This window comes from Xiphophorus maculatus, chromosome 1 (genome assembly GCF_002775205.1).
Source record: "Xiphophorus maculatus strain JP 163 A chromosome 1, X_maculatus-5.0-male, whole genome shotgun sequence".
In the NCBI taxonomy this organism is placed as follows: Eukaryota; Metazoa; Chordata; class Actinopteri; order Cyprinodontiformes; family Poeciliidae; genus Xiphophorus; species Xiphophorus maculatus.
Window position 1 is genome coordinate 23,183,929 of NC_036443.1, and position 19,365 is coordinate 23,203,293.

A 19,365-nucleotide genomic window follows, 5' to 3' on the forward strand; every position below is an offset into this window, starting at 1 on the left:
CGTAGTTGCATTAATTAATCAATTAGTTAAGCAGGATTCGTATATCCGTACAACTTAATCATATTACAGCAGATCACAGGCAGCCAGTCTGCCCCTCCAGGTCCAGTTGTAACTCCCACATCTGCCTCCGTGCAAAGCATTCCTACAGCTTCCCTTCTTCAGTTCTTTCCTACATCCGCAGTCTGCTCGCTGGAAGCAACTTTCACGCTAAGCTTTAGCAACCTACCACATCATCTAGTCTAGTCTGGTCGTCTAGTCTAGTCGAACCCCGCTGTGAATTTCTTCTCAAGGGATTTCTAAGCATAGCTCCTCTAATCCTGATAGCTGGAAACCCATCTCATTCCCATCACTTGGGAATCTCATCACTGCACACCAATCCGGCGCCTTCGTCCCCTACATCAGAGCTCCACTCATGCGCTTTCCTCCTAGCCTTCTATGGATTTCAGTTACGGAGTGAGTTCACACTGCATCTAAAGTATTCAATCAGTTAGAGACTATCTAACTCGATACTAAATTCTTCCCTGACCACTACAACCGCTGCCCGTTTCATCTGCCACCTCAGACTGATCTCAGCTGAGATCCTCCCCCTTGCCACTTCTCGGGCCATTCTTTTAGAATAGGCGTTGCCTCATCGCCATCGTCAGGCGTCCCTTCAGCTTCTCTCCTTCAGCTCGGCCGCTGGTCATCCCCGGCCTTCTCATCCTATATCCTACCAAATCTTTCAGCTGTGCTCGAAGCTCCACATGCAATGTCTGCAGGTGAGCATCTCTCCAAATAACTGGTGGTGGAGCCCTAGTCACCGTAAATAGCTACTAAATGGTGAAATTCTTCTTTTTGTTCATTGGTCCCACAGTGACACTTAGTGGTTGATTTGTGCTTTATTTTGAAGAGCGGTAGATTTCTTCTTTGCGTATTTTGTGTTAGGCACTTCCTGTTTCGCTAACCACGCAGAGTCAGCGTTAGAGCCTGAAGAAAAAGAAAATTTGTAAAATAGCGCTCTTGGAAAGCAGAATGAGGTAGGAATGTGCGCAATTGTGTTTTGTGAACATTTATGTTTATTTATACATTATGTATCCTTTATTTATGCTACAGTTTTCACGGTGCCTGACAAGAAAGGTCAAGATTAAGCTGCACCCGTTCGGAACTCCCTGCATCTGGCTGTCCATTCCGAGAGGCCGCTACAGTCACCTCTAACATTTATTTCACACCTAGGGAGGCTAGCAGGGCCCAACAGGCCCTCAGCCCTGCCGGCTTGGCCTCGCAGTCCATAACGCTGCTTCGCCATCAGTCCCGCCAGCGTGCAGGCCCTATCGCCTATCAGTCTCGTCAGACTGCAGGCCCTGACTGACGCCTATCAGTCTCGGCAGACTGCAGGCCCCGACCCACGCCTATCAGTCTCGTCAGGCTGCAGGCCCGACCGACGCCTATCAGTTTCGGCAGACTGCAGGCCCTACCGACGCCTATCAATCTCGTCAGACTGCAGGCACTACCGACGCCTATCAGTCTCGTCAGACTGCAGGCCCTACCGACGCCTATCAGTCTCGTCAGACTGCAGGCCCTACCGACGCCTATCAGTCTCGTCAGATTGCAGGCCCTACCGACGCCTATCAGTCCTGTCAGATTGCAGGCCCGACCGACGCCTATCAGTCTCGCCAAGCTGCAGGCCCTACCGTCGCCTATCAGTCTCGTCGACTGCAGGCCCCGACCGACGCCTATCAGTCTCGCCGAGCTGCAGGCCCTGACCGACGCCTATCAGTCTCGCCGAGCTGCAGGCCCAACCGGCGCCTATCAGTCTTGTCAGACTGCAGGCCCAACCGGCGCCTATCAGTCTCGTCAGACTGCAGGCCCAACCGGCGCCTATCAGTCTTGTCAGACTGCAGGCCCAACCGGCGCCTATCAGTCTTGTCAGACTGCAGGCCCAACCGGCGCCTATCAGTCTCGTCAGACTGCAGGCCCAACCGGCGCCTATCAGTCTCGTCAGACTGCAGGCCCAACCGACGCCTATCAGTCTCGTGAGACTGCAGGCCCAACCGACGCCTATCAGTCTCGTGAGACTGCAGGCCCAACCGACGCCTATCAGTCTCGTCAGACTGCAGGCCCCAACCAACGTGGTGCGCCTATCAGTCATCCGACTGCAGGCCAGCCAGGCCTCGGCCCGGCTCCCTCTTTTGGGGGGAAGACTATCCCGAGCTTGCCGAGCAGACCGCCTGCTCACGGCGATCCTCGGCTCACGGTCTTCTGCCGGGTCTGAGCGCCAAAGAAATTGTACCATTAAATCTTTTTAACTGCTATTTTCTTCTCTGTGTGAGTCTCTCCAGATTGAAATGGAGCCTTGGCGAAAATTCAAACTGGGAGACTCGACCAGCTTCACCACATCATCTAATCACTACGCCCGACCGCAGCCAATCCGGACCGGAGCTTCACGCCGCTCCAGCCAATCGTCGTCCAAAGACACCTTCAAAAGTCCAAGCTACCCTGGGGTCTTCCTGCTCGTCAGCCGTGCTTCGACCCACCTCCTCCCCTTCTCCACCTTCACCATGAGGGTCGTCCTCCAGGATCCCTTGTGCTCTTCCTCTCCAAGCTCCGCTCCACCACCAGTTTCGGTCCCGGGGGGAAGACTATCCCGAGCTCGCCGAGCAGACCGCCTGCTCACGGCGATCCTCGGCTCACGGTCTTCTGCCGGGTCCGAGCGCCAAAGAAATTGTATCATTAAATCTTTTTAACTGCTATTTTCTTCTCTGTGTGAGTCTCTCCAGATTGAAATAGAACATTATGATGAAATACTGAAGTAGCATCTTAAGACACCAGCCAGGAAGGCGAGTCATGGACCTAAATTTCAGCAAGCTATTGTAACAACACCAAAACCTTTCATTCAACTCCTGCAAATTAAAAGACAATTCCTTCAAATACAAAAATAAACGTATGACTTTGAGTGATATTTGATCCCATTTTAAAGGGATTTTGTGTCTAACTTGCATTTGAATAAAAAAACAGGAGTGCCCTGACTAGTATTACACATTATGTTCTATAGCCATAATGTGTGGCTTCTTTAAAGTTTTTACATTCTGTGTTAAAAATCACTTTGAAGAGTTTGTATTGTAAGTTGTAATATTCACATATTTTTAATAATTAAATGCTGCCAGATTCCCCCTTGTACAAGGACTCACAGCAGCAGCTGCCTCTTTTTTTTGTCATAAGATCTTCTCCTGATCCAGGAGGGTTATAGATGTTTTCAGTTAAGTCTCAGAACATAAATGTTGCAAAATATTCTAACATAACTTATTTAAACCCCTAAAAATATCGCTTTGACTGTGGGATTTACTCCCTTTTTCAAAAACAGATGGCTATAAGCATACATAAATGCTTTAAAATCTATTACAATTAAAGTTGAGAAGGTATGGCTTGTACACAAGTTAAAATTGAGACTAAAGAATAAGAATGCTGAAAAATGTTAATTAAAACACTTCAACCATCCTGTAAACTCAAAAAATTAAAATGCACTGTCACAAATTTAGTTAGAAATTGTTTTGTATTTGTTTGAAAAGACAGTGGGAATGGTAAAGGGCAAAGAGTCGGCCCAGAGACACATCTTTGTTTTGTCTTGCTTTTTTAAAGCAACATCAAAGCAATATTTCACATGCCAAATCTTTTTGGTTTTGTCTAACATTTCTATCTGAAACATCCTTAATTAAACATTTACAGCTGCGCCTGCTATCTGTTCCTAATATTTATTATTTACAATAAGCTTAAAGCTAAATCTAATAAGGTTTGATTATGCTAAAACCACCATAATGGATGTTTTTAAATTTTAGTTCTTTGTCATCCAAATTCTACTTGGACTATCCATGTCAAGCAACAAGCTACATGGGACCTGTAATACATATTATAGAGCATTTTAACAGGCCAATGGCTTTTTTTTTTTACAGTTTTGCTGTATGTGGAATCTGGTATTCATCTGTCTGTCCAACCATGTCTGTTGCAGGTTTCTCACATTTATACCTAAACACAATATATACAGTATATTAAAAAATGTATTTGTTTTCTGTTCCATCCCACAGGCGCCTACTTCATGCAGCTAAAAGAGCCAATCAAACAGGTCATTTCATCTGGGTAGGTTCCGATAGCTGGGGTTCCAAAAGTGCTCCAATCCTGAACCAAGAGGAAATGGCAGAAGGTGCTGTTACCATCCTACCAAAACGACAGTCCATTAAAGGTATTCCCTTGTGACTGGTCCTGCAGTGGCGTCATGATTTATTGTTAGCTTCGAATCATATTTAAAATAAAATTGGTGAGCCATAGAGCAACTTCAGAGAATATGAATATGTGTTCTACTCTAATTTGAATTCCATGGCTTCTGGAAAAACTTCTTCAAATCGTCCTTATTCATGGTTTCCCCTTTAGGTGCATTTTGACGTTTTGCCAATGTTGCTGTCTGGCTCACAGACTGTAGTTCAAAGGAGAGAGTGGAGAAAATTAAATAAATTAAATATGCCAACATAAATACCTGACACAAAAGTGCTAAGAGGTTTTAAATGTATTTTATAATTAACTTACATAAAATAATTTGCTTTTGTGCTTTGGAAAAAAATAAAAAAAACTTTCTAATTCTTATGTCTTTCAGGTTTTGATCGGTACTTCATCAGCCGAACATTAGAGAACAACAGACGGAATATCTGGTTTGCAGAGTTTTGGGAGAACAACTTCCAGTGCAAGCTTAGTCGGCATGCTGTGAAGAAAGGATCTGGCATCAAAAAGTGTACAAGTGAGTTTTCAATCATTGGAAAAGAAGACTCTTGGTCAATGTGGAGCACTCAATCAATAACCAAGTATACAGCTTGGCTGTCATGAATACATTATGCTTATGCGGGTCTGTGTCAAAGTTTGTGCCTCCTCTTTGGATGCATGTTTTTTTTATATATTTATTATTGGGGGGAATAGTTACACTCTTCTAATATAGCAGAAAATATAATTTATGTAAATACGTGAATGGGAACATCTAATTCTGTAAGAGAAATGAATGCTCTTAACATGTTTCTATATTTGAAGTGCACAGCAGCAATCACCAAAATAGGCCCCTGCTTGCAGTGAAAACAATCAATAGCATATCAAGTCAGCTCATTAGAAAGAAACTTTTTCGTCATTAAAATCATTAGATTCTTCAGGCGTGTCTCTTATCTCGTAGTGATTCGCAAGATTGCATTTCTAATATTTCAAGGCATATAAATCTTACATCTGTGCATTTTTTCTTAAAGTGTTATACAGGGATATAGTACAGAATCAGAACAAAAATTAACAGGAAAAATAGATATTGTACATTTTTTAAGCTTTTCTCTGCTTTAGCTAAAACGAATTGGTCCGTATCTTGTGACTAGAAGAAAAGAGATTGTTCGATTATTTTAAACTTTTCCAAGATTTCTCTGACATTTGTTGTGTTTACAACCAAGACCAACACTCTGAATTCCCTCCAGAAGATTAAGGTCCTGATCCCATTTAACCCTCCTGCCCCACTGCTTTGTCCTATCCCTCAATTTTGCACGTTCATGCCAAATCTAGGGCTTTCTGGATTCTTTCTGGGGAAGAGAATGATCGAGCAAACTGATAGCTCAACAGAAGCACAAACAGGCACATTCAAAGGTACGGCTTATGAAAAAACTTTTGTTATTCATAAAGTGAACCACAATCGCAATTACAGTTGTGTATATGCTAGCTAATCAAACGTATGCAAAACATGATTTTGCATACCTTAAAGTAAGTTTTAGGATCCCAAAATGAAAATTTATGTAGTGCAACAGCCCTACAGCTGCTGCTGCACATGGATTATAACATCCATTAGATGCACATCAGACAATAAAACATGGACACAGCTGCTTTTCAAAACCCATAAAATTATACTCCAGTTTCTTCACTGTCTCCAAGCACAGTGTCATGTAGAGGTCTACATGACACAAATTTATTGCTACCTCTGAATAGAGGCGTCTCTCATCAGGATGCCACTTAGGCGCCTTTCTTCAGTTAATGTATTGTCAAACCACTCCTTTACTTGAATTATGGCTGGGGGTGAATTAGACTTTTTTGAATAAAATCTGGACCAAACTTAATGCTGCGTATTTGGAAATATACTGAACCTCTTGGTCTTGCAAAGTGGGCTGATATAAAATATGTCATAAACTTGTCACTTTAAAAATGAAATATGCGAATAGATTTTACTGCGTGCAGAAACTATTAACTACAATCATTTTGTCCGAGTAAACTGTGTGGAAACAAATAATGCATTCTTGTATTGTCTCCAAAGGAACCAGAACTTTCAACAAAGACAGAATAAAAAAGATTGCCTACGGCTTTCTTGCACAAAGGTTTGGGATGCTCAGTCTAGAATGAAAATATGACCTGCAAAAAAGTTGCCCTGCAAGAGACTTCACCTTCACTGCTAATGAAGCCTTTTAGTCAATAATAACAAACAATTTTATGCGTGTCAGAGTAGCTTTCTCCATATTTTAAGGATTAACCAATCATTATTTCCACTAATTAGTAGCAAGTGAACAAAAGGTTAACCATTAAATATTTGTCATCTTGCTTCACAACATTGTGTCCAATGACCAACACAAAGTAATACCTTCAGCAACCCTTACTATCAGGAGAACACTTAATTTGTGAATGATTTTTGTATTTATCAGTAGTCATGGTGGCTGCTCTTGAGCTAAATTGCTGCTGCCCTTTTCATCCTCTGAGAAGTCTCCTGGGCATAATAAAATTTTAAGAGCAAAAGGTACAATGATTCTTCTCAGAGCTCTTTGCACGTTCTCTTCCTCTACTCTGCTTTGTTCTATTTGAAAGCACAGTAATTTCTTCTTCCCCTCCGTCAAGGCACATAAATTCTGGTTGGTATATGATTCAAAACAATGCGAGAGAGGACAGCATGTACCTCAATTCCTAAAATTCACCATTCAGCATTCTTGTGTTTTGAACTCTTGGTGTTTACTGAGCAAATTTCTGAAATTCTAAAGTACAAGTTGTCAAGGTTTATATGAATATATTAACAGCAAAGTGAAATGAGTGAACAAATATTATTGCTTTTTCATTTTTATATTGGCGCTTTATAGTTTGGATTCACTTTACAGGTAACATTTATATCATATAGGTTGTTACATCTTCTAAGCCAAGGAATAAAGTGCATCATTGTGTGAAGAAAAAGCAGTGAAGATGTATAATTCACATCTTAATGTATCTCCCAGCGTTCCTTTTATCTATACAAGAACAAGACTTGTGCAATTTAGAATTGTATTCAAAACTTAATCAGTTACGAATTTAACGATGGCACTTGACTTAATGTAATGTTTTGATTGTTGATTTTATGTTGTATTACTTTGTGTTTTTGTGCTTTACACTTTGCTTTTTCAAAGCGTAAAGCATTTTGAAATACCTTGCTGCTGAAATGTGCTATCCAAACAAAATCTGATTGATTGATTGATACTTACCAAGAACTTGATGGATTTAAATGTGTTAATTGCTGAGCAGTTTCCTGAATCTCACTTGGACATCACATGTATGATCTTAATACTTACTAAGCAATTTTGGGAGTTAGAAGTTTTTTCACATGAGTTCCATGTAATTTTTAGGTTAAGTTTAATGACTTACCTGGAATTTGATGAGTAGTTGACCAAACATGCAGCAGTGAACAGTTAATTTCATTCAGTCTTTTTAATACTTTAACAGGAAAAAGCCTCCAGCACAACCTGGCAAAGTTTTATAAGCTAGAAGTATTGAAACACATCTTCCTTTGTTTGTTCTTTCCTTTATTGTATCACATTTAATTTAGTTTCTCATTTGTATGTCCTTGTAAAATTTTCCCTGGTGTTCCTTTTGTTTGGAGATGTTTAACAATGTTCTCCTATACACATCAAGATTTTATTGCTAATCACTGCTTGCCCCCACTAGGTCAAATTATGATGCGAACTTCCAATTTCACATTATTAAATGACTGTTTATTATAAAAACAAACATAAATCATAAACTTCGGACTAAATGACAACTTTGACCAATATCGTAACAGTCAACTGCTTGATGCCTTTATTCTAAAAATGTCATAGGATATTATCATGCGGAATATACAGATTGTTTGAAAAAAAAAACAGTGACACAAATGCACTACAAATGAGTTTTTATCAGAAATGATCAGAACTGATACAAACAACATGTTCCTTTAAACTTTTAAAGAAAGTACATTTCTTCAAAATAATATTATGGAAACATCTCATATGAAATAGTTTCTTGTACAAATAACTTTTTACATCCTAAATATATATATATATATATATATATATATATATATATATATATTTAAAAGAATGAGCACAGCGCTGAGGATACCAGTATTTTCTTGCAGCTTCTTCTTTATTTACATTTTTAATTTGCACCAGGCTGTGGTAAAAATGACAGTCTTGCGAAGGTTCACCAGCTTTTGTTGACAGACACAGTTTGAGTGAAACAAACCTTGAGTCACTGCTGATTTGAATTCCTGCTCACATGAGTCATCAAGGCTAACAGAAGCAGACAAATGCCTGCCTGCACAGTGCTCTTAGTTCCACTGTGAAAAAATTAAACACTTTATCTGAGCAATGGTAGTTTCTCTTGAGATGCAGTTTTTTGACGTTTTTAACCCTCTTTTTGCAATATCACTTCATATTCCTGGTATTCCTCAACAAACATGTTATTGATATCATGCAATTCAATTTTTGTATTTACCTTTTACACATTTTAAGAAGTAGCATGTTTTATATTACTACCCTATTCTTCCATAAGTGGGTCCAAAATTACCCGCATCCATTTCCGCATTCTTGTCCGTTGTCTTGTAAACAGAATAAATAGATATTTTCTGTCAGGGAATCTCTAGCTCATGCTTAGTATGACTCAAAACATAGCTGCTTCCTACAATCCACAGAAGAAGAAACTACTGACAATGCTGGTGTTACGTTTCAAATAGCGACTCTTCGCTGCTACGCAACACCCAGGTGGCAAAATACACCTGTGCTTGTTCAGCGCTCATAACAAGCACTCGCTTGTTAAGCGCTCTAAAGAAGTAAAACTTTTTTTTAAAACACATGCGCATTTAGTTTCAAAGAATCCAGCACCGAGTAGTGGCGTGGCGAGTGCATAACACCTTTTCAATGTGTACCGTTACTGTGTAAACAAAGATTGTAATTAGAATATCTTCATCTAAACTTGTTAACAGAAACTAAACAAAAATTCCACTTTCGTTGGATCATTGTCATGTAAACAGGGCCTGAAAGATGTCATTCAGAGTCGAAAATTGCTGTAATATTCACATTGGCTAAGTTCACTCAGCAGGTCTTAATGCTTAAATCTAATTTGTTGCTGAATTCTGATTGTTTTGCGTTGTCATTCATTTTGAATGATTCAACAGCCATCAGACTTATGTATAAATGGTGTAGAGACAGATGATGAATGTTTCATGTCAGTGATGTAAAAGTCGGATAAAATGCGGCATGACTGTTCAGACTGCAGATGCTTTCAATATTGGATACGTATGCAGTTTAATATCACACAATAAAGTGGCACAAATTAGATTTCTTTCATGGTTGAAAAGATCAGAATTGGCTAGTTTAGTTCAGACTCCCATGAAAATGGCAGATTTGGGTCGCATTTTGGTCTCCATATTGGCTCATTTGGATAGAGTTTTTGTAGTTTACCTCCCTTTGTGTTAATTAGTTTCTCTGCAATCCTATTGTCTTATTCAGTCTATCCCTTAAAGCTCGTTTTTGTTAGATTTTTTCCCCCGTTCATTTGTGTATTGGTTCAGATACAGCTCTGCTCCTCTGTTAATTATCCTGCCTTCCCCCAGTTGCCTGCTTAGGTTCTCCCCAGCTGTTCTGCATTCTGTTTATTGTACTCACCTGGTTTCCATGCAACAATCACTTCTCCACAGTATTTTAGCTTTTTGATTTCATTGACTCACTGCTGAACTCTTTCAATATTCTGTCACTCCTATGCATTGGTGGCATTGGCATTCGTGATCAGTAAGTTGACAGTTTCATCACTAAATAAAGTTTTTCCACTATACTCTGTCTGCCCTTATCTTTGCATTTGAGGCAACACCAAACCATAACACTGTGACACATCAGATGTCTTTAAATACGTGGTTTCAGCTTGCCTTTTCACAGTTTTGCAAGTGATTTGATCCTTAAAATGTTCCTTCCTGAAAATATAACAACACTATGTTAATGTGAGATGATGTCCCTGTACCAGCTTCCATAAGTTAAAAAGCTGCCTGTCAAATTACTTGGAAAATTGGCTTGAATTTTCACAAATAAATTTGCTTTATGGCATTCGAGACAAAAATAAGGCACCCAGTTCACCTAAAGTAATTCAGTCAAAATGTTAAACATTCCTGCCAGCTATTATCACAGATTCTGCTTCCAAAATTTTCCGAACTGCAAATGTACATTTCCATAAGATCTGGAGGCCGCAGCAGGACTCGGTAAGGTGCTCAGCATACCAAAGAAATATGTACTGACTTTGCTTGTCTGACCCCAGTGCATAAACATACTGTTCTTGACAACTGCCCAAGCTCCCAGGTGATCTTTTCAATATTCTGCAGTGTACATGCTGTGGATTTATATGAACAGGAAGTGTGGATGGCAGCCAGCCTGTAGAAAACCTTGTATCATCACCTCACTCAAGTCAGGTATATAGATTTATACAGAAAGGTCTCAGCAGCAAGCATTTACAGTGCAGCATTCATGAGGGACATTACTGAAGAACCACTGCTTTCCTCAGGCTGATTTTGAAACCATTTTAATATATGGTGTATGAATCTACAACATATATATATTTTTAAAACTTTTGTAAGTTATTTCAAATAACATCAATGTTTATTTATTAGTTAAAAGGATGAATATTTGACCTTCCAACAATAAAGCCACTATGATATGAAAAATGCATTAGATTTCTGCATATGTTTGAGCATTAGCATTATTTTCAGAGAATATAATGGTAATATATTTTGGTTCTTTGACTCTGCAAACACAGCACAGGTCTGTAGCATGTGAAAAAAGTGGCCATTATGGCAGCTCAGCCAATCAGAGGCTAACTTGTAAGAACATGATAACTTTATGTTAAACAGGGAATTGAAAACCATACTACAGTGCACTATAGTTTGAAGAAGATAAAATCTTCTATCAGATGTTAAAGTCAAATTATATGACTGAAATTCAAGCCCTAAAACTAGATTAAGATAATATTATTTTAGTCCAGGACTACTAAAAATACATATTTGATTCTACAGTAATAGAAATATTAGCATGGGGAAAATCAATATACTACAACCATGTCATATTGCTATTTCAAGCAATTTCTTTTTAATTTTAGTCTTAGCTTACATGTTATTTGAATTTGTATGCTTGTAAATGCCAATTCAGTAAACTCCTGATCCTCTGTTTTATGCAGATAGCAACAAGACCTGTGCATTATGTTCAGGCAAAACACGGATACCCAACAGTTCAATTATACGCATGAGCGCATTACTCTGGAGACACACATACAAGACAGAAGTTGCTGCTTCTGCTGCTCTTTGAATGCATTCTAGGTAGAAACAAGGGTTAGCTTAATTAATATAAAAACTTGATGTACTCCCTTGTAGTTGCTTTTTTGCAATGTCTTGCAAAATATTTTATATTATAATAATGTAAACAGAAGAATACTTTTGCTTAAGAGTAAACTATAATTAGTAACTGTGCCGTTACTCCTAAAAATAATATCATGCTTTTTTATGCCTAGAAAACAATATATAGGGGAAAAAATAAATTACAGGTTTTCATGTAGATACTGTACTCTGAACTCTTTGACCACACATATTTGGCGAACCTGATCCTTGGAACTCTTTAGCCTGCAAATGACCAACTGATCTAGTGACCTGAGTACTACACTTAGTCATGCTTCAGTGAAATATGCTTGCAGCATTTTCTCACTGGCCAAGAATTTTAATTTACTCAAGCTGCTGGGGGTTTTGGCCTTTTCAAGAAATGTACCATTGTTTCTAATTTACATTGTCACTTGTATTAACCGATACATATTTTACGATGCCCTACTGTAGTTTCACCTCCCGTGATAAATTATGTAACGCTGCAAATGTTCATCTTTTGAGAAAGCCCTGTTTTTTCGAATACGAATTTATTATCCGGATGATTTCTTACATTTATATCGTTATTTTTATGTTATTGTACATAAATCTTTAACGCTTGTGGAACATTTCACTTTTTATTTTCCTCCCCTCTTGCTCAATGACCTCTGGAGATGGCCACCAGTTAAGAAAAGTTGGGTTAGACGGTGGATGGATGGACTTTCTTCCTCTATCAAATGTTCCTTGACCATTTTGAGCATATAAAACTTTTGCTGTGGATTTTGGAGGAATATTGCAGTGCATTTCAGGATATTAGATTAAGAAAGTAACAGTAGGCAGAAAAGTCACATGTAAAAAAGGAGCCACATAAGCGATACATCAAGTTTTTCCCTTTTTACTCTTGAAGCACTGACCTTATCTATAATATTTTGAAGGTAATACTTTATTTATTTATAATTCAACACAAAATATCATTCAACTTCAACATCTAATGTAAAGCTGGAACCAGATATTTACATATCTGTCATAAAAATACATAACCTTTTTTTTATCTCACTGTCAGGGATTAATGCAGACTGAACATTTTCCTGTACAAGGTGTCCTGGTCTAACAGAAAAAAATATGTGATGATTTTTTTACTGCAGTATAAGCTGTATAATGTACGTATTATTAGCCCCTAGACTATTTTACAATATGTTAATAAGAACTACTGTTTGAAATGAAACTTCATTAGTATGAAATGAAATTTAACATCTTCAATTTAATCATTTTCAATAAGTGTGGAAAGGTGTTTGCCTTTTCTTTCTTGCAAGATTTAAAATCTTCAAAAACTTGATCAAACTTTAAAGCACAGACTTGCATACATAACACACTTACGGGACATACAGTACATCTTCTGTCATAAACCTTGAATTGTTTACAAGTTTGTGCATAAATCAAAGATTTGTCTTTGCAGCATAAATCACATTTCTTGGGAAATAGAGAGCTTCTACTTGGAATTAGTTCTGATCAGATTAACACTGTTGCTGTTCTTCAAAGAGAAAGATTTTCTCAAACCTGCTTTAAGCTTCCACAGTTAGCTGATATTGCAACAATGAATGAAAATAAGATATTAGAATGAATTAAATACTAAAAGCAATGATGTTGTTAAATATAAACCATTACCAGACCAAGAAACAGAAAAATTATACATAACCAAAAACATTTTTCTTTTTCACATTTACTTGATTAAAGAAGGAAAGGAATAGTGTTTAAATAAACCTACTGAATAAACCCATGTGGTAGGGCAGTGGTTAATAGGAGAATTAAGACGATAATTGAAAACTTGCTTGGCGAGTAATGCATTTCCAAAGCGTTAAAACAACTCAAACCATGATTAATATACACCTGTCATAACTAATTACATTAATAGTGAAGAATGATTAGGCCAGTCTGACTATGTCTTCCTCTCCACTCATGCCACTCTGTCAAGCTCTGCACTGATGATTAATAGATTCAAGGTGGCACATGGTTTGATGGAGATAAACAAAGAGAGATCATATAAACAACATAGGAACACCTCTGTCGTCTCACACTCCTGATTACACAGTATTTGTAGCTAGAGTTTATGACTTCATTTAAACCATAAATCAGTCTTTTACAAGCTTGCTTGCATGGTATCATAAAACATGGCCATGGGCTTTAACTGGACAGCACAAAAATATTAAGAGACATAAAGTGTTTCTGCATAAGTGTGTGGGTCCAAGTGACTGACAGCCCACACCGAGAAAGGCTCTAACAGAAGATCACTTTGAATTTGTACAGTGGTATTCCTGATAGATGTCTTGCAAAAATAGCATACAATTATTTTAACATGCAATTCAATGTCAGTCTCAACATAAATTAAAATAGCAGGGAAAATGGTTTAACAATTGAGTAATCAGACTTCTTGAAGGGTTATAATTTGCTTTATTTTTACACATCTAGTAACTATTGTTTAGTTCACAGAACATCCATTGATATTCAGGTCCAATTTTGATCTAAATGTTGTTTTCCTTTTATTAAAAAAAGAGTCCAGCTTTTTTTTTCTTGGCTTAGCAAAGAAAACAGCATGAAAGTCATCATTTAATTTTAATGTTTTTTGTATGTTGATGTTTTTCTCTTAAGATCATGAGCGGATTGGAAAAGATTCATCCTACGAACAGGAGGGGAAGGTCCAATTCGTTATAGATGCTGTATATGCCATGGCTCATGCTCTCCATAATATGCACAAAGACCTCTGTCCTGGAAAAGTTGGCCTCTGTCCCAAAATGGACACCATCAATGGCACGCTACTGCTCAAGTATATTCGCAATGTTAACTTTACAGGTATGTTTGTCTGCTACCTCTAACAGGTTAAATTTAAAACTGCATGCATAGTGTGTACTAAAAGCTCTTCTGTTGTGCTGTATGTGTAAGCTAGACCAAAATATTATAAGAACTATAATATATAAGGTTTGTTTAACAAAGCCCACTGAGTTTTTTTGTTTGTTGGTATCTGAGGCATCCCACGTGTCCCATTTATTAACTTTTCTGTGCACACAAGATGCATACTCAGAGGTTTTATAAGGATCCACTGGTCTTCACTGACTGTAAATTATTCCCAACAAGCATAAAGGCAAAGATCTGTAAGAATCTTAACAATCACCAGAAGAAGAGCATGTTTTATCATAGCTGATGATAAGCAGAAACTTTGCTTTGTGAGATTTTCCTGCCTTATCTTGTCACCGTGGAATTGCCCATGCAAGTGATTTCTGACTTCAAGGACGCTGGCAGCTGAGTTCAAATTGTACAGAAATGAGAATGGGAAGACACTTAACTGACAGCTTTTCATCTATTACGGCTGGAGCCGAATGCTAGAAATGACAAAGAACTTGAGGTTTCATGCATATCAAAATATGCAATAAAACGAACTACCTTTTTGTACGGTACGACACCTGCTACATACAGTATTTTGACACAAATGCTGTAGGGAAATTTCAATGTGATCTACACTAATTTTTGTCAACCTGTCTGTATTCAGTCTTGGTAATTACAAACAATTGTACTAAGAAATAAGTGGTGCTAGTCTCAACTAGTTTCATTAATGCACTGGGCTTTAAAGTAGACATTATCAATGGCATCAGCATATTTTGGAGTAGACCCATAACTTTGTGAGTGGAAGAATGTTAACTGGCAGATTGGTGTTGCATTTAGCTCGATTCAAGAACAAAGACATTGCAGTCTTTTTCTGGTCGATGATTCTTACTTGCAAATAGGCCATCCTATTATCCAAGGGGAGAATATTACTGGAAGAGATCAAGGGTGTAACAGCTCTGCCGCCTAGTTTTCATGCACATCATATTCTGTCCTTTCTCATTCAAGCAGCTGGGAAACCCCATAAGCAGTTGGCCATACAGCTTTGCCGTGACAACAAGCCATCCTCCATCATTTCCAAAAATGAGAAGCCCAAAATATGTGTTGATTTCCACGATAAAAAGATGCTTTTGTGAATGTGCCCAGAGTCATTCTCATAGCTCCATGGATTAATATTCAGCAAAAGAGACCAAAAGATGATATTTAAAGATTGGCGCTTGATTCAACAAAATTAGCACTGCAAGATTAGCAACAGGTCATATGCAAAACATGGTAATGTTTACATCTGTGTTAGTATCTGCTGTCACGTGTTGAGCTAATTGCATGTCACTTGAGCAAAGGGTCATGTGATCAAGCAGAAGGCAAAACAGATGCTTTGGCAATTCTTTAAATTTACTCCACAGTCACTAATGATTACATAGTGATGGGCACATTCATCTCTATAAACATTACAGAGGGGGACCTCTGGATGAAGGGTAGAGATACATGATCTAAGTACATGATAAAAAATACTGGAAATTATATTGGAAATGTACAGATACTGGGTCTGGTAAAACAATCCTAGTCCACTTTAGTTTCAAGAATCATTGTCTGCCACCTGGTAAGAAACAAATTCCACAGTCTTTGGTAAGCTAAAAAAATTATGTTTTGCATTATACAGTCCAAATATAATTTTGAGAAAACAAGCCTTGCTTCTTTTGAAGACATGCTGTTTTAAGCTTCATAATAAAATTCTACTTTCCATACAAAAAAAATTAGATATTTAAACAATATCATCTGATCTAGCTCTACATGGTAGCATTTCTTCAGCCACAGCAGCTCATTGCAGTTACACACAGCAGTCGTTTAGGAAATTGGACCAGCAATCTGTTCAATAAGCAAGACAGCTGACAATAGAGTTTGATAAGAGAGACATCCAACTGGCTGTCCAACAGCCAGATTGTTGATTGTTCATGCAGTCAGTTAATCAAATGGTGCAGCTATTCTCAAACTGGATTTTCAATTATACTTATGAAAAAAAAAATAAGTTTCCAGTCTAGCATTTTTCTCAATTTCTTTGTTTGACCTAACAAAATATTTACCAAACTGCTGTCATTTACTGGGAACAAGATCTGGTAGATTATTTTGTCTGCTAAAGCAGCAAATTGGCTGAATACTGTGCAACTAAGGCATGCAAAGTTCCAAATGAGCATCAGAATACAAAATAAATTGTATTTCCATCCTTTTAAAGGCTATATTGGTGTTGCCAAACATCCTGATGAGCTGGTTTGAGTACTTCAGAAAATACAGCAACTGAAATGCTCAGAGACAATTATGTCTGAATTAAAGAGATAGAAAACATATGCAGTGCATGGCAGTTGTATGGATTAAAATTTCTTGTTTATGGGCGTGGTGTGGTGGCGTAGGGGATAGCGCGACCCACGTTTGGAGGCCTTGAGTCCTCGACGAGGCTGTCGCGGGTTCGATTCCTGGACCCGGCGATATTTGCTGCATGTCTTCCCCTCCTCTCCTTCCCCCTTTCCTGTCAGTCTACTTTCATATAAGGTACACTAGAGCCCACAAAAGACCCCCTGGAGGGGAGAAAAATAAATAAAATTCTTGTTTATGTCATAGAGCAGACTAGACTGTGCAGAGTGGTTTAAGATTCTGTAACAAGCAAGAGTATGTAAAACCAAGCTATGCAGATCATCATTTATGTTTGCATAAGACAAGAACCTTTGAAGAAAATGGACTTTGAGAAGAGAAGGCTAAAGCAGGTGCCTTTCCTATTGGAAACAACAGGAAATTGAGATATGCAGAGACTCTTTAAAATTGGACAACAGTTGAAAAATAGTTGCCTTTTATGATAAGTCTTAATTTTAGGGTTGACAGTCAGATGATAGGGACACAATTTAGTGTAAGCAGAATTTAAAAAAATGGATCCATCCTGACTTTTAGTTTAGGCAGCTGGTGATTTAATGATATACAGAAGATTTTCTTAGGACATTTTGCACCCCTTAGGATCAATTGAGAAAAAAAAAATGCTGACCATGTCATTCTCTTTATGACAACCTTTATGTGTACCCATCTTCTGATTGCTATTGCCATCCGGATAATGTGCAATATCCCAAAGCTCAATCTAAAACTTGTACCCTTAGCATCTCACCTGGTGCTTTTGAGGTGCATTGTTTTACAAAGTTGGATCAGAGAAGTAAGGTAAGAATAGGTCTAAAAAATGAAATAATTTTAGCTTATATGGATGTTTCTTATATTAATGTAACCTTTATTGTTAGGAATAGAATACAAAATTTAGCTGACAAGTATGTTTGCTTTATACGTTTTGAACCCAAATGGAAATTGACAGGAAAGTTTAAAGCACTGAAAAAGGAATGTTGTTAAGTGTATATACCTTGTTTAATGGCTCCAGAGTGTGTTTATTAGTATGGAAATAGGTCAGTTCTGTCTGTGCAAAATAAAATCATTGTTGAATTCATCCTGAAGTCTTAATCATGTTTTCAACCAGACAAGTCAACTCTCAAAGCAGGTGTAGGGCTTAAATCTATAACATTGTGTGGTAGACTTGTGTCATATATTTTAAGGTTTATATCTTTTTGAATGACCAATTTTGTGATGGCATGGTCACTGGAAGACTGGACGACAACAATAAAACCAATGTGTTTTTACAACAGATAGGGTAAGAAAATCAATGCCTCACATTAGTGATGATCTGCCTCATGAAATTTTTAAAGCCTTCTAGGACATGAAGCAAGAATGTAGGATTCTTTGCGGACTATGACTGCATATCCAGCAAATAAAGATGGTACTTATTGATAGATCGTCTTACACAGCATCACAAGGATTTTAATCCAAGATGTTGAAAGATGCTGAAAGAGATTACTCAAAGATTTTAAGTGAGGCATTTTGCAATACCAACAATGGGTTTTGAATATGCTGTTACTAAAACAATTTTTTACGTCAACGAAGTAAAAACACAATTTATATGTTTAGAACTGCAACTTTAGGCGTTACCTTGACTTTTTGTTTGTTTTTATTTAGTTAGTTATTTTTTTAGTCACTGTCTGCAAGCTCTGGAAAGGTTATTTCTTGAAGACTGTAACCCCTCCCTGAGTCTTCAACTTCACATCCATTTGGGAATCTTCCCAGATGACTCATCTCCTCCACCCCTTTCTCCCTCCATCCAATCATCCATCGCTTTGATTGCTTCCTTTATTAAATCTTTAAATTCATATCCTTATGGTGGGGTCCTTGCAAGTAAAGTTTCCAATGTTAAAGTAGAAAGTTGCTTGATGTAAAAAGTTGCCAAGATTTAGTGATAAAGTTTCTGAGTTGGCGACACTGGCCTTGGATGGGTTCACTTAAAGGAAAAAAGACTTTTTTTTTTCTTTTTCAGTTTCTGACTGGATAGTCAATTCTGGTCACCAGATGACTTTATGGTGCACCTCTACTATTTTCAATTATCAGAAAGTCTTGAAATCCAGCAGCTTTGCTGAGGTTGTAATTTGATCTGACATAGGGATTTCTTTTGTCCACTTTTCAAAATGGGAAAGGCAATAGACCATGGCATTTGCATAAGTCTGATGTATGTTGAAGTTATTGAGTCAGGAAGATAACTACCTATGAAACCTTACTCACTAGAGTCAAACAAATACAAAATGTTAAACAACTGGAACTGTAACATATAGGGCTGGACAATGACCCAGGTCTTTCTTCCAACCACACAAAGGTTACAAGGAAGTAAATTAATCTTTAAAATTCACAATTAAAAGAGGGATATTGGAGTCACCACATCTCCATAAGAGATATTCATATTAGGGAATCTTCACCAAGGGTGCTGTTTTTCACCTACTGGGGTATTT

General features: G+C 37.9%; 1 protein-coding gene across 1 annotated transcript in view; it reads left to right on the forward strand.

The window, feature by feature from the left end:
* Positions 1–19,365, forward strand: part of LOC102218961 (metabotropic glutamate receptor 4-like) — a 178,149-nt gene that overhangs the window by 142,873 nt on the left and 15,911 nt on the right. Inside the window, exons 5-7 of the mRNA XM_023337217.1 lie at positions 4,059–4,213; positions 4,622–4,762; positions 14,282–14,482. Coding sequence (XP_023192985.1) covers positions 4,059–4,213; positions 4,622–4,762; positions 14,282–14,482 — 497 coding nt within the window. The remainder of the gene's footprint in view (positions 1–4,058; positions 4,214–4,621; positions 4,763–14,281; positions 14,483–19,365) is intronic.